The following is a 20267-nucleotide window of genomic DNA, read 5'->3' as shown; positions in this document are numbered from 1 at the left end:
GGCTCAGCTTTTAGTGACACTGGTGGGCTTAGCAAAACCAGTTAAATTGCTGGGTGCTGGCGGCTCACGCCTGCAATCCACCCCTAGCGACTCAGGAGGCTGAGGTCAGGTGACCGCAGTTCAAAGCCAACTCGGGGAGGGACAGCCACGGGACTCTTATCTCCAATTCAGCACAAAAAGGCTCAAGCGGTAGAGTGCTGCTCACCTTGAGCAGAAGCCGCTCAGGAACAGCACCCGGGCCCCAGGCCTGGCACAAGAAAAGAAAAAGGCGAGGGGCTGGGGATATGGCCTAGTGGCAAGAGAGCTTACCTCGTATACATGAGTCCCTGGGTTCGATTCCCCAGCACCACATATACAGAAAATGGCCAGAGGGGGCGCTGTGCAGAGTGCTAGCCTTGAGTAAAAGGAAGCCAGGGACAGTGCTCAGGCCCTGAGTCCAAGGCCCAGGACTGGCCAAAAAAAGGAAAAAAGAAAAAAAAGAAAAAGGCGAGGCCAGCTAAGTTGTCTCTTGCAAAGGGCCTCACAGCCTGTGTGAATTAATGAATGGCTATTCTGGACGCTCAAGTCCCGGGAGGAAGGCGGTGCATAGGCCGGGCTGAAGGGCTGACAGAGAGACGCTACTCCTTCTGGGCCCGGCCTGGCCCCGCCTCCGAGCCCAGGGGGGCGGGCTTGTGGGGCCCCGGGGCCCCGCCCCCTCCCGCCGCCGGGCCGGACGGGAACTACATGTCCCAGCAGGCCCCGCGGCCGAGGCGCCGAGGAGCCGGAAGTGGGGTGCGCGAGGTCGCGGGGCCGCGGGCCGGCCGAGGGGGGCGTGCGCACGGGTAGGCCGGCCGGGGTCGCGGGCATGGCGGAGGCCCGGAAGCGGCGGGAGCTGCTGCCCCTCATCTACCAGCACCTGCTGCACGCGGGCTACGTGCGCGCGGCGCGGGAGGTGAAGGAGCAGAGCGGCCAGGTGAGCGTCGGCGGGCCGCGTGCGCGGTCCGGAGCCGGGGCGGGCGGAGCCCGCGGGGCCGGGGGGCCCGGGGGTCCGGGGGGCCCGGGGGGCCCGGAGCCGGCTCGGCGCGCGGGCGCGGGGCGCGGGGCGCCGCGGCCTCCGCCCCGGCCTCAGTTTCCCCGCCCGGGCCGCGGGCGCCTCGCGCGGCTCCGGGCTTTGTAATTCCCGCGCCTCTTTTCCCCACCCCTTCCTGGGAGCGGGTTGAGGGGTTCGCGTTCCCTAAGTCTCCGGCCACGTGGCCCGGCGCGGTGGCCCCCGGGGCGGCGGGGGGGGGGGTGCCACCCCCCCCCGGGGGAACGCCCGGGGCAGGGCCCCGAAATCCGTGCTCGGAACCCGGGGCCTGGGCCATCCTGCACACCGATCGGACCGCCGGGGGACTCGAACTCGTGTCGCACAGTCGTTTCTAGCCCACCTCGGCCGCTGACTGTGGGCGGGGGGAACGGGGAGGACCAGTCGGAGAACCAGGAAGTGGGTCCGACTGCTGAGTGGCAAAAGTTCGGAGGCGGCTCGGCTGGCGGACCCAGGGACGGTGGGGGGCCCTGGTCAGGAAAAACAAGAACCACGCCCCCGAGGAAGTGGCAGTTGGGTGGAGATCGGAAAGGAAAGGTGCAAGGGCCCTGGGGTCGAGAGAGGAGTGTTGTGCGCGCAGGCTTAAAAAAAAAAAAAAAACTTGTGGCTGAAGTTTTATAAAAGTTCAAGGGGCTACAGTCTCCCTGAGAAATATGGATACAGACCTGATCCGTTTTAAGGAAATCTCAGGACCTCATGGAGGGGCCAAAGGATGATGGGCTCTGAAACTAGGGGTTTCCTAATCCTCCCTGGACCTCAGTTCTTCTCTTCAGTTATATCGCCTAAGAGATAAGAGGGCAAGAGATGGTGCCCATCTGTCCATACAGGGTGTATGTTCTATTAGGATCAGATGTAATCATAACGAATATAAAAATAACAAGCTTGAGCCAGGAGCCAGTGGCTCTCGCCTATCACCCTAACCACTTAGGAGGCTGAGGTCTGTGGGTCACTTGTTCAAAGCCAGCCCGGGCAAGAAAGTCCGTGCGCAAAAGCTCAAGAAACCCCCACAAACTTGTAGTTTATTGTACCTGCAAGATGGGAGGTTTGAGTGTCACAAGAAGTCAAGGGGGAGGGGTGGGGAATGACAGCGGCAGTCAGGTAGAAGCAGAGTGGTCAGGGAAGCCTTCTTGAAGAGGTGACATTTGTGTAGAAACCACAAGAAAATGGGAGAATGGGTTGTGTATTTGCCTGAGAAGAGTGCATTCCGCATAACCAGAAGGGCAAAGCCCTTTGGGGAGCCCACCACAGTGTTCCTGGGATGGAAAAGTCTCGGCGTTACTACCTTATGGTGCTAGGCCCCGCCAGGAACTCTCCCAGCCACAGTGCATTTCCCATGTTATAAGGAAAGCTCTTGAAGTTGGGGGTGGGGGGGGGGGCGAGCTGGGTGCAGCCAGCTGACAGGATCTGTGCCTGATGCGAGCCAGGTCCCTCTGCTCAGGGGTGCCGCCCTCTGTTCTGGTCACTTGGTTCTTCCAGCTTCCTTAGAGCACTGACTCTGGCACTTCTGTTCCCATGGTGGGGCTTCTGGCCCCACATCCAGGGCCTTGGATTTCACCTCCTTCCTTTCTGCTTCTGCTGAGAGACTGGCACCATTTGGGTTCTGTTCCTTCCCAGCGACCAGTGGACTGTGGTCCTGCCACATGGTGCCCCGAGCGTCTGGGTTGTGGTTTGTGCACTGGGGAGGTCGACTAGCCAGACCTTTGAAAGGCTTCTCAGAGGTCAGGAGTAGGAAAGGCCTGGAAAAATGCTATCCTGAAACATTCTGATGCCAGCCTCAAAGGTGCCTCTTACAATGTGCTGTGTTCAAATGTGTCAAGCTAGAATTACTTGCTGGCACTTCTTGTGTCTGGCAGAACTTGAATGGTATTACCAGGGCCATGCAGCCATCCTTTCTGAGCAGAAAGACCCTCTCTGAGGTACTTGTGTGTGCAGGCCCCAGGGTGAGGGGGCTGGGAGTTCATTGAAGCTCTCTCTGCTTTTTTTTTTTTTTTTTTTGCCAGTCCGGGGCCTTGGACTCAGGGTCTGAGCACTGTCCCTGGCTTCTTTTTGCTCAAGGCTAGCACTCTGCCACTTGAGCCACAGCGCCACTTCTGGCCGTTTTCTATCTGTGTGGTGCTGGGGAATCGGACCTAGGGCTTCATGTATACGAGGCGAGCTCTCTTGCCACTAGGCCATATTCCCAGCCCTCTCTTTGCTTTTTACAGAAGAACCTTCTGGCTCAGCCTGTCACCCTTTTGGACATCTATACACACTGGCAACAGTAAGTATGTGGGACTGAGAGGTGGGATGGGGCACCCTGGTCAGTCAGCTGGGATCAGCCAGCATGCCCCCTACCCCCCACTGTGATACACCAGGTCCCCTCCCGTGTGGGAATTTCTGTGTGGACATTTGGTAGGGGAGGGGACATTGAAGGTTGTAATCACCTTAATCAGCAAGCCTTTATTGAGCACCTGCAGAATGCCCAGTCCTGTCTTAAGAATTGTGGTAGTGTTACAAATGACACAGAAGTGATCGCTCAAACTTCCCTGTGTTGCTGACATTATAGTCGAGGAGGTAGGATGAAACAACTGCTCATAAAATGAAAAGAAATGGGGGCTGGGGATATGGCCTAGTGGTAGAGTGCTTGCCTTCTATACATGAAGCCGTGGGTTCAATTCCCCAGCACCACATATATAGAAAACAGCCAGAAGTGGCGCTGTGGCTCAAGTGGCAGAGTGCTAGCCTTGAGCAAAAAGAAGCCAGGGGCAGTACTCAGGCCCTGAGTCCAAGCCCCAGGACTGGCAAAAAAAAAAAGACAAGACACGTATGTGTATTCACTACCTTAAGCGTGTAACTGTAAGCCCTCTGTACATCATCTTGACAATAAAATAAAACAGTCAAATGCTTCTGGTACCCAGGACTAGGGAAGGCCGAAGCTTAGGGTCAGGGGACGGAATGTAGCCAGTCGAGCCTCCACGTTGGGAGTTCCGGGGCTTCTCTGGGGGGCTTTAACCCAGGGGCTCTTGGAAGCAGTTGCATTAGAGAGGCAGGCAGAGTGCCTGGCAGGGAGCGCTGGTGCTTGCGGCGCTGGAGGGCGGAGGGACAGGACAGATGGAGCAGGCAGCTGACCACCGGGCCAGTCCCTGCAGCCTGGCCATCGAGTGAGACGCCGGGTCTTGACTCGCAAGCAGTGGGAGCCACCGAGGGCAGGACAGCCAGACGTCGTCACAGGCCAGAGCTGGCGGGGCCTGAGGAGAAAGAAGCCCTGCGTGTCTCAGGAAGAGTCGGGGTGACACAGGATGTGGGTGGGTTGGAGAACTGTCTCGTGGCCCCCGGACCTGGCTTGCACACCTGTGGAAGGTAGAGCCCTGCATTGAGCTGCAAGGGAGCACGTGGGGTACAAAGCATCGGCAAGGGCTGGAGAGCGGACGGCGCTCTCTCTCCCTGCCCTGACCATAGCCGGGGCAAAGAAGCCGAAGACCCAGCCACAAAGCAATGGTAGCCATTAAAAACAAGCTTTAATTTGTAAATACAAGCCTTATTCATCAGCCAATCAAAAGTGAAGTAGGTGAACTTGGGAGTGAGCCTCCTGCCATCCGTGGTATGCAAACAAAGGGTGCCAGTCTGGTGAATTCACGACTAACCCTGTCCCCCTCAGCCCTGAGCTCACGACTAACCCTGTCCCCCTCAGCTCTGAGCTCACGACTGACCCTGTCCCCCTCAGCTCTGAGCTCACGACTAACCCTGTCCCCCTCAGCTCTGAGCTCACAACTAACCCTGTCCCCCTCAGCCCTGGCTGAGCTCACGACTGACCCTGTCCCCTCAGCCCTGGCTAAGCCCACGACTGACCCTGTCCCCCTCAGCCCTGAGCTCACGACTAACCCTGTCCCCCTCAGCCCTGGCTAAGCTCCCGACTAACCCTGTCCCCCTCAGCCCTGAGCTCACGACTAACCCTGTCCCCCTCAGCCCTGGCTAAGCTCCCGACTAACCCTGTCCCCCTCAGCTCTGAGCTCACGACTGACCCTGTCCCCCTCAGCCCTGGCTAAGCTCACGACTAACCCTGTCCCCCTCAGCTCTGAGCTCACGACTGACCCTGTCCCCCTCAGCCCTGGCTAAGCTCACGACTGACCCTGTCCCCCTCAGCCCTGGCTAAGCTCACGACTAACCCTGTCCCCCTCAGCCCTGAGCTCACAACTAACCCTGTCCCCCTCAGCCCTGAGCTCACGACTAACCCTGTCCCCCTCAGCCCTGGCTAAGCTCCCGACTAACCCTGTCCCCCTCAGCTCTGAGCTCACGACTGACCCTGTCCCCCTCAGCCCTGGCTAAGCCCACGACTAACCCTGTCCCCCTCAGCCCTGGCTAAGCTCACGACTGACCCTGTCCCCCTCAGCCCTGTCTCTCCTCTGGTGCTCCGGTGAGCCCAGGACACATGGCAACCCTGCACTTGTCACCCCCTCCATCTTGCCCAGGTGGTGGGGGTTACTTAGAGCACTTCCTTCCCCTGCAGGTGGTTCCAGTGAGCCGCACCACACACCCTTCCTGCTGCTACCCCCGTCTGTGGGGCCAGCGTCTTTCCTATGCAGCCTGGCTACTCATTCAAACCCAGCAACTTCTTTGACTTTGGAGGAACTTCATCTATAAAATGAAAAATAGTAGAACTGTCTCATTGCACTGTAAAGGTTTTAGAGCACTGTATGTAATAAAAAGTCAGTATTTAGGGAGCAGCTACTACAAGCCAAGCACTGTTCTTTGTGTTTTGTGCCAGTATTGGGGCTTGAACTCAGGGCTTGCGCGCTGTCCCTTGGCGTTTTTGCTCAAGGCTGGTGCTCTACTGCTTGAGCCACAGCTCCCCCTTTCATAGGAGTCTCACTCGGCTTTCGAAGCTAGCTCCTCAGATCTCAGCCTTCTGAGTAGGATTATAGATGCAAGTCACCAGCACTGAGCGAGAACTAATAACACTGCTGGGAGGAGACAGAACAAAGTAGTATGTCACATGGAATAAATGAAGCCCGTTCTTAGCAAGCCGCTCCTAAGAAGTGGCCTTGGGAGGGCCATACCCGTCCCAGCTGGAAACACAGGACACAGACTGACTCCTGGGGTAGGCAGCGGGACCAAAGAAGGTGACACGTCCATTAGGGTGGTTATCCAGCAGTGCTCCAAACTTAACTCCTTGACCCTGGGCCAGGTTCTCGGTGACTCCTTCCTCCAGGTACAAGGCTTTGGGAGATGCGGGAGCAAGCCTCTCGCCCTCCTCTTGGGCTGTGTACTGGGTGAGGAGTGAGGCTCGTGAGAAAAGTGCTCTAGAGGAAGAGAAGCCTGAGGGCAGGGACCGGAACACGGTGGGGGGAAGGGGACAGTGGGGGGGGGTGTGTTCAGGTTCCGGAGGAGAAGCCCAGATGTCGTGCACAGAGCCTGTCATCTTGTGGCCATTAGCTACTTCTGTAATGCTCTGTAACATACCTGGTTCTGTTCAAAAGTAATTATTAGGAGCACTTTTCCAAACAAGTAAAAATGCAGTATGCAAAATTACATCCATGCTATATTATCATCACTACTTCATCTCTTTCTTTTATTATTTAAAAACTAAGCCCAGCACCAGTGGCGCAGGCCTGTAATCCTAGCTACTCAGCAGGCTGAGATCTGAGGAATGTGGTTCAAAACCAGACCAGGCAGAAAAGTCTGTGAGACTCTTATCTCCAATTAACCTCCAAAAAAGCCAGAAGTGGAGTTGTGGCTCAAGTGGTGGAACACTATCCTTGAGCAAAAAGGTTTCAGGGATAGTACCCAGACCCTGAGGTCAAGCCCCAGGACCAGCACAACAACCAGACAGAATGTATTGAGTTAGACATCTTTTATTGTTTCTAATTAGAACAAATCACTATTGCTCAGGAAAATAGTATGTATGAAAATGTCAGAAAAATAGGATAAAAAAACTTGGAAGCAGCTCAGCCTGTACAAGATTGAATAGATATGGGATAGAGGTCACAGACAAGTCACACTTAACCCTCCCAATGGTCCCCAGAAGGAGAAATGCTATTTACATTGTACAGCTGTGGTGGGGACCACTAAGCTGTCTGTGTAGCTTAGACTGCTCTGGGCCCTGGAATTCCCTCATTTAAATTCCCCCTGAGGTCAAGGTGTGAGACATAGAAGTTGCCTCCAGGGCATTGTTAGTCATTGACAAAGAGAAACTTGAAACAGTTGCACAGTGAGCTTCACCAGAGCTGCTGAGCACAGCAGGAGGCCCCATTTAGAACCCTCTGCCCTGCTGTGTCTTCTTCACCTGTGGTCCCTGTGCTGCTGCAGGTGTTGCCAGCTGCTGGTTTCCTAAGGCCTCTGGCTTTAGCTGTGCAGTGCCTGTCTTTTGCAAGTCACTGGCCACTGGCACTGCAAGGGAGGTCTCTGCTGGGAGCACAAGGGCTGCCACGGGCTAAGTGCAAGTCTGCTCTCCGGCACTGGAGTGTGACGGCCCTAGAGGGAAGTCCAGGTAGCAGGCCTGGGGTGTATTTCACCATGGACAACTTTAGTCTGCCCAGGGCTAGGGTCACAGGGTTGCCCTGCTTAGCCTTTTGCTTCTGCTGTTTGCTGGTACGGACTGTGTTCTGTTCTTGGATGGAGAACACTTTTGTTGTTAATTGTCTATTTGTACAAAGGAGTTGCCATTCAACAAAGCAGTTTATGCATACAGTATGAGTCTTGATCAGTGTTACCCCTTTCCACATTCTCAACATCCCCAACCCAACCCTTCCCTTGCTTTTCTTAATTTTTAGAGTTTATGTTGCATTTTTCTGCCATTTCACAAAGCAGTTTATGTGCACAGTCCATCTTGATCTGTGTCACTCCTTCAGCATTTTCGCCCCCCTTTGGCCCACCCCTTCTTTTTCTTTTTCTTTTCTTTTCTTTTTTTTTTTTTTTTTTTGCCAGTCCTGGGCCTTGAACTCAGGGCCTGAGCACTGTCCCTGGCTTCTCTTTTGCTCAAGGCTAGCCCTCTGCCACTTGAGCCACAGCGCCACTTCTGGCCATTTCCTATATATGTAGTGCTGGGGAATCGAACCCAGGGCTTCATGTATACAAGTCAAGCACTCTTGCCACTAGGCCATATCCCCAGCCCCTCCTTATTTTTCTTAAACATTTTTGGTATATACAATGAAGTCTTGACTGTATTCTGATTCTTTTTTTGTTGTTGTTCAAGGCTTAGCACTCTGCCAGCTTAGCCACTGCACCACTTCTGGCCTTTTCTGGCTCAGGAATCGAACTCAGAGCTTCATGTGTACGAGGCAAGCACTACCACTAGGCCATATTCCCAGCACCTGTATTTTGATTCTTTTTTTTTTTTTTTTTTTTTTTTGCCAGTCCTGGAGCTTGGACTCAGGGACTGAGCACTGTCCCTGGCTTCCTTTTTGCTCAAGGCTAGCACTCTGCCACTTGAGCCACAGCGCCACTTCTGGTCATTTTCTGAATATGTGGTTGGAGAATTGAACCCAGGGCTTCATGTATATGAGGCAAGCACTCTTGCCAGTAGGCCATATCCCCAGCCCCATGTATTTTGATTCTTAAAAAAATCACCTCTGCTTCTACCTTTTATCCTCGTTGTTTCGTTTTCTTCCCTGTCCCCACACTTCTCTCCCTGACTGTCCTGCTTTCTGGGGAGGGTACCTCCTGACCCTTGCAGCTGGAAGATTTCTGTTTGTTCTTCCTCCCCTGTCATTTCACCCATTTGTACTGCCTTTTGTTTTCTGAAGGAGTTCAGAGGCCTCTGAATAACTTCTGCTGTTACTTCGTTTCTGTGACACCCGTGTCAGCTGTGGCTGCCCTTTCCAGGCCCTGTTTGTTTCCTCTGAGGACAACGCACTTGAGCCGTTTTGTGTCGCACAGGGCCCCGGGAGCGGGAGCGTCTCAGTGTCGTATTGGTGGTCCTGCCTGCCTCATGCTCAAGTGTCGAAGGAAGGAGACAAGCTTCCAGCTCTGAGTTGCTTTTGGCCACTCAACTGGCATGGCGCTTGCACGGAGGTTGAGGATCTTGAAGAAAAGGAATCTCACTGGTCCAACTGAAAAGCAACTCTCCCTCTACCGCTCAGGGCCACCCAGTTCAGACCTGACTGGTTAGGGCCTGGGGGAGTGGGGAGGTCTGCTCTCGGGTGTCACCGAGGTGTCCTGTCACCGAGCAGGGATGGACGATCTCCTCTGTCCTGCAGGACCTCTGAGCTTGGCCAGAAGCAGAAGGCAGAGGATGACGCAGCCCTGCAAGCCAAGAAGACTCGCGTATCAGACCCTATTAGTACCTCCGAGAGCTCGGAGGAGGAGGAGGAGGAAGAAGGGGAGGCAGGAGCTGAAGCCACCAAAGCTGGTAAGACCCCTGTAGTCTAAAGGCCCCAGGGCCTTGCAGCTTTGGGAGCACCTCTAGAACAGGGCTTGCCTTAGGGGTACGTCTTCATCTGCCTCTACCCTCAGTGCACATCCTAAAAGGGCCTTTTCAAGAGATGGGGCAGGTGCCACAGAGTTCTTGAGCCTTTCCTCTGTGGCAGACAACACTTGTGTCTCCAAGTTCTGAAGACCCAAAGTGAACCGCAAAAACCAGGAAGCCCCTTCCTGCCATACATTCTCTCTCTCTCTCTCTCTCTCTCACACACACACACAGACACACATACATCACCTTCCCCTAGTCCTTCCCCTCTAGGGGCCTCAACGTCTCACCTCATTGGGCACATGGAGTCCTGAGAGGACGCAGGTGTAGCTCACACGTTACTGTGGTGGGCATGGCTGATGTATCACAGAGCTCTTTACCACAAGTGTGGGCTCATCCTCGGCAGAGTCAGGCGAACAGTACCAATTGAATCGTTAGGTGAGACCTGGCCTCGCTGCCCTGAGATGAGAAAAGCCTGCGTGGCTCACCTGGTGTTTGTTTGTGTTTTGTAGCCCTAAGAGTAGCATCTACCAACTCTTCAATGACCACGGCAGAGTCACCATCCAGCCGGAAAGAAAAGGGCCAGGTGAGTGAGGCCACTTTCCAAATGGTTGCCTGTGGGCCTCGAAGTGCCAGGTAGAGAATGCTCACCTTTGATGGAGAAGGATAGGGTCGTGTTTGCCCAACCTGGACTCAGAGATGGGCCAGTGTGATTCTGGTGAGTCTGTTTCTGTGAGATGGGGTCCACTCAGTTCCTTCCTTCCTTCCTTCCTTTTTCACCAGTCCTGGGGCTTGAACTCGGGGCCTGAGCACTGTCCCTGGCTTCTTTTTGCTCAGGGCTAGCACTCTTACCACTTGAGCCACAGCGCCACTTCTGGCTTTTCCTGTGTATGTGGTGCTGAGGAGTCAAACCCAGGGCTTCACGGACACGAGGCCAGCACTCTACCACTAGGCCACCTTCCCGGCCCGTCTACTCAGTCACAAGCCACACCCTGCACCTGGCATGTGGGTTTACGGGGCTTTGCATTCCTGGTCATCATTGCCCTCTGCGGCTTTCTGAGGCGCACGCTGGTGATGCCTGGTGAGCTGTACTTCAAAGGATCCGGGCCCCAGGTGAAGTCCGGATGCGGAGGCACTGTAGTGAGCAAGGTGCCTGGGCTGCCAAAACGCTAATGGCCAAAACGCTTCATGTCCTTTCTTTCCTTTTGTAAAACTTTTTTTTTACTTTTTAATTTTTTTGTACTACAGCTTGAACTGAGGACCTTCGCTTTTTCAAACTCATGGCTGGTGCTCTACTACTCAAGCCATACCTCCACTTCCTGCTTTTTGTTGGTTAATTGGCCATAGGAGTCTCTCACATCCATCTGCTGAGGCTGGCTTCAAACCTCAATCTTCAGATCTTAGTCTCCTGAGTAGCTAGGATATTATCATGAAGGACTCCTGGCTTTTTATAGCATTTTTTTCTTCATCAGAAACTACATAGAAATAGGATGGGTATTCATAAGGTTCTGCATTCACCAACTAAAATACAAATTAAAAATAAGCAGTAAAATAAGATATTTTCTGATGATTTATAAAGCAGAGTTGCAGTTATAGAAAGGTTTGTGTTCCTGCAGCTTGAACATTAGCAACTACATAAAAGTAATTATGGGGCTGGGAATATAGCCTAGTAGTAGAGTGCTTGCCTAGTATGTGTGAAGCTCTGAGTTTGATTCCTCAGCACCACATACACAGAAAAAGCCAGAAGTGGTGCTGTGGCTCAAGAGGTAGAGTGCTAGCCTTGAGCTAAAAGAAGCCAGGGGCAGTGCTCAGGCCCTGAGTCCAAGCACCAGGCCAGGCAAAGAAAAAGGTAATTATGAAGATGAGGTGAGGCTCAGGGAAGCAGGCTGCCCAGACACCCCCAAAGAGGAGTAGCCTACACGTACAGGCTGAGCTTCTCAAGCATCCTCCACACAAGCTTGTCCTGGTCCTCTCCTTGTAGGCAAAGACCAAGACGGCCAGCAAGACAGTGAACTCCATGCCACGTGCCAACGCGGGGAAAGCCTTGATCCACCTGCTGTCTGGCAAGTCCCCCAAGAAGGCAGCGCAGCCCTCAGCAAATGCCATTTTGGTCCCAGAAACTGAGGAGGAGGGCAGTGTCCAGACCCTCAGATCCACTGCCAGGCCTGGTGAGAACCCCCCACCTCAAAGAGCCAGCTGCTCAGAACTGAGGCTAGGGCCTAGAGGATGCAGGCTGAAGCACTGCTCGGTCAAGGTCTGAGACATTCTAGAATCTGTATGACAGGAGGCTCCTGCACCTCTGGCCATTTCCCCTCTCCTGACTCCTGCTGCAGCTTTTCAAAGGGTGGCAGTCAGCGTGCTCTGACTTCCCACTCCAGGGGGTCACAGGGACCATGTGGAAAGGCCTGGGGTACTCCCCAGCCTACCTCCAGGGACAAAATGGCAAATGGAGATTTTACAGGCAGGTCCTGGAGCATGGCTGTGTCCTGGCCTGAAGAGGCCCTTAGAGATGTGCAAGGAAACAGGGATAACGGAGGGTCCCAACTTGGGGTGCATAGGAGACAGTAGACCTATACTCTGTGTACAGCCGTAGTAAGTGCTGAGCTGGGCTTCCACTAGCAGCTGGCGTGACGGAGGGGCTGGGGAGGGCAGGTGAGGGGGGGGCGTGTCCCTCAGTGTCTCGTATCCACGCCTCAGGAATGGTGTCAGTGGCCCGGCCCAGCAGCTCCAGCGAAGACACCTCCAGCTCAAGTGATGAGACCAACGTGGAGGTAATCGCCCCCCCACCCATCATCAGGACCCCAGTGGGGCTCAGACCTCCCTGACCAGATCAGATCAGGAGCTGGAAAGGTTGTGGGTGTTGTGGAGGAGGGGCTCGGGCTACTGGTGGCACGCCAGTAGCCGAAGGCGGGGATTGTGGGAGTGGGGTACCATACAGGGCCATGGAGCACAGGGCTGGGGGAGGGGGGGACGACACAGGTGTGTAGCTGTAAGAGACAGAGTGCGAAGCAAGAAGCAGTCACATAGAGACTGGGAAGATCCACCACCCACCCTGGAGAGCCACCGTAGGGTTTTACTCTGCGGCTCTGAGATGCACTGGGGTTCCTGTCTCAGAGGTATGGCGGCCTGAGCTGTGTTTCAGAACGATTGCCGGCCGTGTCCTGCCTTGGAGGATGGAGTATAATGGGCATGGTGGGACCAGCTGGGCGCTTGCTGTTGGAAAGCCTCCGAGTGCTGGTGGCTGGGACAGGGTGCCCAGTTCAAACACTCGCTGCTAGAGTCAGGAGTGGAGCGGTGTGACTCCAGGCTGCTCTCTCACCGCCCAGTGCGTTTGCGCCATGTGGGTGAGCCAAAGCAGGATGGGCCTTCAGAGGCCTCCGAGACACACCAGCCACGTCAAGGGGCGTGCCTGGACGCCCTCTCAGGCTGGGTCCTGTGTGAGCCCCGCGGGGACGGGTGAAAGCGCCGAGTCTGCTCCCCGAGGCCAGCACTCCGTGCGTGCTCCGTGCCCTAGAAAATGGCTGTCGAGATGGCGTCTGTCGCAGGGAGTTATTTGAAAACCAGATGGCATTAGGAAGGAGCTCTATGAACTAAAGTGCCTTCGCCACCTAGGGAGCAAAGGCTCTTCATTTCCTACTTCTGCCCCCTGGTGCCAGGTAAAGCCCTCAGTAAAACCAGCTCAAGTCAAAACCTTGCCAGCCCCTACTAAAGCGCCTCCAGCAGGAAGGGCTGCCCCCGGCCCCGAGAAGGCGGGTGATGTGATGCGCCACACCGGGGGAGCTGCCTTAACTCCAGCCAGGAGGGCGATTAAACCAGGAACAGAGTCTGAGAGCAGCGAGGAAGAGGCCCCCACGGGGACACCCAACCAGGTGAGGCCCCGAGGGAGGGCTGCCTGTGACCCCTGGCGCTCGCAGAGCCACTGTGTAATGAACACCCCCGCCAGAAAAGACCCACCCTGGAGATTGGGGTGAAGGAACTGGGCCAGCCAGTGAGCTTGTCTTTCTAGCCTCCCGGGTAGCCTAGGATGGCTCATTCCCAGAGGGGGGAGGCTCCTTCCCACTCTGCTGGTGATCACTCAGCCAGCGTTTCTGTTAAATGGGCTGCTGTCCTCCGCCCAGCTCGTTGGCTGTGAAGGTACTTGAAACAAGCTAACTCCATAGTTCAAGATCTCCTGTTTCTTTCTCCCAAGTACTGGGATCGCTGGTATTCTCTAACCTTCCTACTAAGTCTCCAGGTTGTAGTTGTCCGACCCCATCTGGTCAAGACCTTGAGCGGGCAAACACCATGCTAGTTGAAGGGGATCCATTACCTTCCTGAGTTGCTGGGGCCTTTCCTCTGGGATATACATCCCAAGGACAAGCCTGCAGGATGGGGAAGCTGTTGGAATTAGGGCTTGGAGAAGAGTGAGCGCCCACACCCAGGCCTGGTAGGTAGGCCAGGTCACGGCACTATAAAGTGGATAGGCAGAGAATGCAGGACGAGAGCTGAGCAGAGCCCCAGAGCTGAACGGCAGGAACTGTGTGGACCTTGTAGGAGGGACTTCCTGAAGGAGCCCTGAGGTGGGAGTAGGCCTGCGAAGGTCTCCGTGTGGGGGTAGGGAGGCCGTCCCTCCCCAGCTCCAGGCAGCTTTGCTATGGTCAGAGTCTGGCAGTGTGGGTATCCACTCCTCAGATGGAGCCCACCTGGACTTCACAGCAGCCCTGTGTGCCCCACTTGGTTTTAGAATTTGAAAAGAAGCAACTCGAGCAAAGTGTGTGGGATCTGTTCCCTCCCCCGAGAGGTTCTTAGGAGATGTTAGTTGCTGCTTTCCTGGGAAGATGGCCTATGGCCGCTCTGCCTGCAAAGAGGCCGGCCTGAGATGGTGCCTCCAAGAGGCTAAGGACAGGTTTCTGGGGTCTCACTCCACCCCTCCGCGTTGCATGTTGGCGCGCGTGTGTGTACTGGGGTTTGAACTCAGGGCCTCTGGCTCTCGCTGGCTGTTTTGGCTCAAGGCTAGCTAGCTTTACACCTGAGCTATGCCTTTCTGGTGGTTCATTGTAGGGAAGCACCTCAGGGACTTTGCTGCCTTAGCTGGCTTCCTCGGCTCTCAGCCTCCTAAGCAGCTCGTTCGTTGCTTCTCTGGGTGGGCACCTCCTCCCATCCCCTTCCCTAGCCTAGTCAGGTGTGCACGGCGGCTCCCAGCGGGGCCCAGCTGTCACCCTCCTGGGTGTGGGCAGCCCGGAACAGTTGAGGGCAGGATGAGACCTTCCTCGGGCCGGGGCTGTGCCCACCTCAGGAGAGGAGGGATGAAGCCTGGTCGGCGGCGCTCGTGGATGGACCTGGCGGCCAGTGTGGCCAGAGGGCGGTCAGGGTCCCGGAGGAGCCCCGAGGGCACCATGGGAGTAAACCGCTCTCCCTCCTTCACCAGGTAAAGGCCTCTGGGAAAGTTCCCCAAGTTCGAGCTGCTTCAGCTTCTGCCAAGCCGACTCCCGCAACCCCCGGAAGGCCAGGGCCCTCGGCCACCCCGGCCACGAGAGGAAGGCTGGGGCAGGATGCCGAGAGCAGCAGCGAGGAGTCGTCTGACAGCGAGGAAGAAGCGCCCGTCGCCCTGGCCCCGCTTCAGGTGGGGTCCGCGGGGAGCGCCCTGCAGCCCGGGGCGGTGCCGGGTGCCGTGGCACGTGCCCATCCCGAGCCTCTCATGACAGGCAAAACCCCCAGTGAAGACGGCGCAGGTCAGAGCAGCCTCGGCGCCTGCCAAGGAGTCCCCCCAGAAACGAGCCCCTCCAGCGGCCCCTATGAAGACAGCACCTGGGGGGGCCCAGGCCGCGACCCCGAAGCCCGAGGACTCAGACAGCAGCAGCGCAGAGGACTCGGACAGTGAAGGGGAGACGCCGGCAGCCATGGCACCGACGGCGAGCCCCGCGCAGGTGAGCTGCGGGCACCGAGCCCTGCTGGCGAGCATCCTGGGCCACGGCACCCCCCCCCCCCCGTGGGCTGGACGGGGGAGGTGGAAGGACTCAGAGCCTTAGTGAGAAAGGAGAGGGGGGCTCGTTCCTTCCAGATTCAGCCCCTCGGAGGGGGAGGGCCCCTAAGCCCCAGCCCCTCCGCACAGGGACTCTGCGGTCCTGGCCTCTGGTCTGCTCACGTCCGTCCTCAGCTCCCCCTTTCCTGTGTGCCTCACTTCAGGCAAAGACCTCAGGGAAGAGCCTCCCAACCAGACCTGCCCCCGATCCCGCCAAGGGCTCCTTGGGGAAAGGAGCTGCCCCGGGGCCCCCCCAGAAGACTGGGCCCGCGACCACCCAGGCCAAGGCTGAAGAACACTCGGAGAGCAGCGAGGACGCGTCCGACAGCGAGGAAGAGGAGGCGGCGGCGGCGGGGGTGACTGCAGCTCAGGTGAGGGGGACGGACGGCCCGGCTGCCCTCACATCAGCCCAGCAGCGAGGAGGCTGCTCCTGGGTCGGGGTGTGGGGGTGTGGGGAAGGACAGACAGGGCCTGCACCCTAGCATCCATGGGGGTCTGAAGTTTCGTACCTCCAGCCTTCTGCCTCCCTCTGGGCAAAACCAGCTTTGAAAACTCAGAACAAGGCTTCCCCCTGGAAAGTTGATGCTGTTACCGTCACTTGTGCCAAGGATGCCCCGGTTCACGCGGGCTCCCTACCCCCGGCCCTGCGACTTCAGAGGCCCTGGGTGGGGGACCCCGGTCAGGAGGGTCCTCTGCGCCAGCCTGTGTGGCCTCCTTGGCCTCCCATGAGACCCTCCTTCCCACTGGTCATCCCAGGGAACGTGCGTGGGCAGAGGACCCGTGGGGAGAGCTGCCTCGGGGCCGGGACCCACGCCGGCACTCCCTGGGACGATGGGGCCTGCCGGTGCCCAGGTCGGGGACTCCGAGAGCAGCGAGGAGGACGAGTCCAGCGGTGGGGAGGCCGCGGCGGCCCCAGCACAGGTGAGGCGCGGAGGGAGGCGGGCCGGGCCACCTCGCCTGCTGTTGGGTGGGCAGAGCCTCTGGTCAGCCTCGCTCCCCCTTGGTTTTCCACGCAGCAGAGCTCCAGGGCCGCCCCCGAGGGCCCGTGAGTTCCCGCACGCGCTGTGCTGCCGGTGCTGTCCGCGCAGTGGTCGCCAGGGCCCTCGCGCTCAGAAAGGCCCACCAAGTGGTCATGGAGTGTGTGCGCTGTCCCATTGGATCCGTGTGAGCGAGGCAGGGGCCACCCAGGGCTCTCCAGGAAGACAGGACGGGCCACTCACCCAGGAGGCAGAGGAGTGGCCGAGCTTACGGGTGCCCGTGTGGCGTGTGTGGCAGGGCCCCCAGCAGCCAGGGCTTTGGCTGCTCTCCCGTACCCTAGACGTGAGCTCTCCCACCCCGTCGGGGCCGGCATCCCCGGAGGCCTGGCCAGGCTTGATGTGTAGAGCCGGGACTCCACTTCGCACCTGGGAGCGCAAGGAGACGGCCAGTGCCGCCCGTCCTCGTCTGTGGCTCCTTTATTACTTTAGTCACCCCTTGCTTCTTTCAGCCACCGCCCAGAAAGGATCGGCCCTTTCCCCTGTTCTAGGGAACGCGCTTCTCTGAATCTTCTCCTCCCCGCCTTGCTGTTGTCTTGTGACACCCGAGGGCCCAGGATGCCTCTTCCGGGGTTTCAGCTGTGCAGCCTTCCTGGGAAGAGTTCCCTGTTCTCAGGCCGCAGACTCATGCCAGACCCAGCACCTCAAAGGTGTCATTGTGGACGTCCCTTGTTTGTCTTCCTGCTTGAGCCGCCCACCTCTACCGTGAGGGCGCTGTTTTATCCTTATTCTCTGAACCACGGGTTATGTAGAAGTGGGTTGTTTAGTTTCCAGATAGTCTAGGATTACTCGGGTGCCTTTCTGTTGTTGATTTCTAATGCGGCTGCGCTGTGGTTGGGGAACATGCGCTGTCGCTTTGGTCCTGTGTTCCATTGGCTTACTGGGTCGAGGTGGGCTTCCTGACTGGTTGTCTCCCGTCTGTGAAAGAGTGTGTCTGCTTTTCCTCGCTCCGAAACCCTTAATGTAGCAGCTGCTGTTCTGATGAGCTCTGGGCTGGAACATTTGAGTCTTGACTTTGCCATGCAGAAGAGAGGTGCTAGGGTGGGGTATCTTCTGACACCTGCCCCCTGGCACCCCTGCCCCCCACGAGACACGGCCTTGAGATGCTGCAGCTTCTGCATGCTCAGCCGCAGTTGCTGCCTGATCCTGCAGAGGGATTACGCCCCCCAGTTACCTCTTGTTGTGCTTATCTCTCTCATCTGTATTCGCTGAAGACTGGCAGGCTTCTGGGAGTTCTCTAGGTTTCACTGGAGATCAGGTTTAAGCCGAGAATACTTGCAATGCTTTTCTATCTTGTTCCTGGCTTCTGCCTCACAAACTTAAGATAGCTGTTAGAATTCTTGCTGTTACGTTAGCATTCCATCCAAGAGGAGGCAGAAAATGTATTTCCTATCTTTGTGGCTTTTAACTTAGATTGTCTTGACCTAAGTTTAATGACATGAGTACCAAGCTAAAACGCCTGCTGAATTCTCACAATAACCCAGTAGGCAGCTGGGTTCTGGTGGCTCACACCTGTAATCCTAGCTACTTAGGAGGCTGAGATCTGAGGATCACAGTCTAAAGCCAGCCCAGGCAGGAAGGTTTGTAAGACTCTTATCTTTAGCTAACCAACAGGAATCCAGACGTGGCGCTATGGCTCAAATGGTAGAGCTATAGCCCTGACAGCAAAAACTAAGGGACAGCATCTAGGGCTCTTAAGTTCAAGTCCCTGTAGCACCACCACGAAAATAAAATCCCTATAGGTGAGCCTTGTTACTTGGTCCATTTTACAGAGGATGAAAGGATCAGATGATGTACTGCAGTTCACCTGGTTGTTAGGTGAAGGAGCCCGAGTCCTGGCTTCCGTGTGGATCTGACGGCAGCAGGGGCGCCCCAGACTCCCACCCCGACCCCTTGCTCTCGTCTCTGTTCCCTCCTCTCCCTCTAGGCCAGGCCCTCGAGGAACGCCTCTGAGGCCAGAGCCAGCCCGGCTTCCACAAAGGCTCCTTCGATCAAGGGAGCAGCGCCTGGCAAGGTGGCCACTGCAGTTGCCCAAGCAAGACAGGTCACCCCATCCAAGGTAAGCGGGCGGAGGGGCCCCCTAGGGTGATGGAGCCTGGGCCAGGCTCTGTGCGGGCAGAGCAGCCTGGGGTCAGCCACCACACCCTGCACGGCCCGCGTGGGAGCTTCCTCCAGAAGCCCTGCCGTCCCCCCTCCTCCAGTGCCTTCACCCCTCCCGTTGCAGGAAAAGCCTCCCGCCAGAGCCCCTCCGAGCAGTGCCGTCACCGCAAGGGCCCCAGCACAGAAGGGGTCGACTGTGGGGGGAAAAGAGGACTCGGACAGCAGCAGCGAGACGTCCGACAGCGAGGAGGAGGCAGCACCTGCCCCGGTAGTGCTCCCTGCGCCCCCCACTGGGTGGACCCCCGCTCCTGGCTCTGACCCTACATGCTCACCCTCCAGCGCCTGCCTGTCATTCGTTTCACTGCAGACAAAGCCCTCAACCAAGACGGCTGCGGTCAGCACCGTCTCAGTCCCTGCCAAGGCACCCCCTGGGAAGACGGGGCCTGCGGCCGCCCGGGCCCTAGCTGGGAAGCGAGAGGAGGACTCGAACAGCAGCAGCGAGGCGTCAGACAGCGGGGAGGAGGTGGCGCCCGCCCAGGTAGCCCCGGGAGAGCCCTAAGTGTGTCCTCATTGCGTGGGGCCCGGCTTTTCCGGCTGTTGATACCCACCTTCCAGCTCTGCCCACTTTCTCATTTTCACCGCAGACAAAGCCCTCCGCTAAGACGGCTTCCGTCCGCGCTACCTCAGCTCCTGCTAAAGAGTCCTCCAAGAAAGCCCCCCCAGCACCCGCTAAAGAGTCCTCCAAGAAAGCCCCCCCAGCACCCGCTAAAGAGTCCCCCAAGAAAGCCCCCCCAGCACCCGCTAAAGAGTCCCCCAAGAAAGCCCCCCCAGCACCCGCTGGGAAGACGGGGCCTGCGGCCGCCCGGGCCCCAGCTGGGAAGCGAGAGGAAGACTCGGAGAGCAGCAGCGAGGCGTCAGACAGTGAGGAGGAGGCGCCAGCCGCTGTGACCCCAGTCCAGGTGAGGCCTTGGAGCCCCCAGCAGCCTACGTGTTAGCTGAATGTTGACTGTAAGACCAGATGGGAAGGAAGCTCAGTTGGAGATTGTGGCTTCCTTGTCTCCTAGGTAGGACTTGTAGCCCCTTCAGCTAGCCTGATAAAGGACATCCTTAGCACCCCATAACCAGCAGGTTCTCAGAGCTGGGACAGAGCTGCCCCATGCAGTCAAGGCCAGCTCTCGCCAACCTCAGGCATACCCTCCAACGTTGCTCCTGTTAGAATAAGAAATCTGGGACCCCCATGCGTGCAGGGACCACAGTCCGTGGGGAGGTGGGGACCTTTCTCTGGGCCTCACGGAGGTGGGTGCTCCCGGGGGGTTGTGGGGGGAAGGAGGAGCTCTTTCCTGAGAAGCTTTCCTCTCCTGCCACAGCCGGCAGCAGAGCTGGCTATGTCCAGAAATGTAGGGTGACACCTCCAGTTGAGCTGGAGCATGTAATGGAGGTGGTGATACGTGACAGGAGGCGTTAGGCTTCAGTGCCAGCAGAGACCGCAGAAGGCGGCGGCTGCTACGGCAACTGTGGCGGACGGTGCCTTTGTTCCAGCCATGCGAGATCTTAGAGAACCACGTCCTTCCGTTTCTTTTTGCTTTGTTTGTGTACTGGGCTCTGAACTCAGAGCCTGGTACTTACTAGATGGAGGTGTTCCATAGGTTGATCGTGGCTCCAGCTCTAGATCTTTCTAAAGGAAGC

The 20267-nt window shown here is 57.2% G+C and overlaps 1 protein-coding gene across 1 annotated transcript in view; it reads left to right on the top strand.

Annotated features, from left to right (window-relative positions):
- The first annotated feature begins 782 nt into the window (after positions 1-782).
- The window catches only part of Tcof1 (treacle ribosome biogenesis factor 1), a 33249-nt gene continuing 13764 nt past the window's right edge, over positions 783-20267 (top strand). Inside the window, exons 1-15 of the mRNA XM_048331617.1 lie at positions 783-952; positions 3268-3323; positions 9238-9389; positions 9959-10032; positions 11428-11614; positions 12144-12217; positions 13103-13315; positions 14854-15048; positions 15131-15352; positions 15612-15818; positions 16204-16368; positions 18409-18540; positions 18706-18849; positions 18949-19119; positions 19226-19540. Coding sequence (XP_048187574.1) covers positions 845-952; positions 3268-3323; positions 9238-9389; positions 9959-10032; positions 11428-11614; positions 12144-12217; positions 13103-13315; positions 14854-15048; positions 15131-15352; positions 15612-15818; positions 16204-16368; positions 18409-18540; positions 18706-18849; positions 18949-19119; positions 19226-19540 — 2415 coding nt within the window. The 5' untranslated portion in view covers positions 783-844. The remainder of the gene's footprint in view (positions 953-3267; positions 3324-9237; positions 9390-9958; positions 10033-11427; positions 11615-12143; positions 12218-13102; positions 13316-14853; positions 15049-15130; positions 15353-15611; positions 15819-16203; positions 16369-18408; positions 18541-18705; positions 18850-18948; positions 19120-19225; positions 19541-20267) is intronic.

This window comes from Perognathus longimembris, chromosome 22, assembly GCF_023159225.1.
Source record: "Perognathus longimembris pacificus isolate PPM17 chromosome 22, ASM2315922v1, whole genome shotgun sequence".
Taxonomy (NCBI): domain Eukaryota; kingdom Metazoa; phylum Chordata; class Mammalia; order Rodentia; family Heteromyidae; genus Perognathus; species Perognathus longimembris.
Note: the sequence above shows the minus strand (reverse complement) of the source record. Positions and strands in the feature narration are given on the sequence as shown.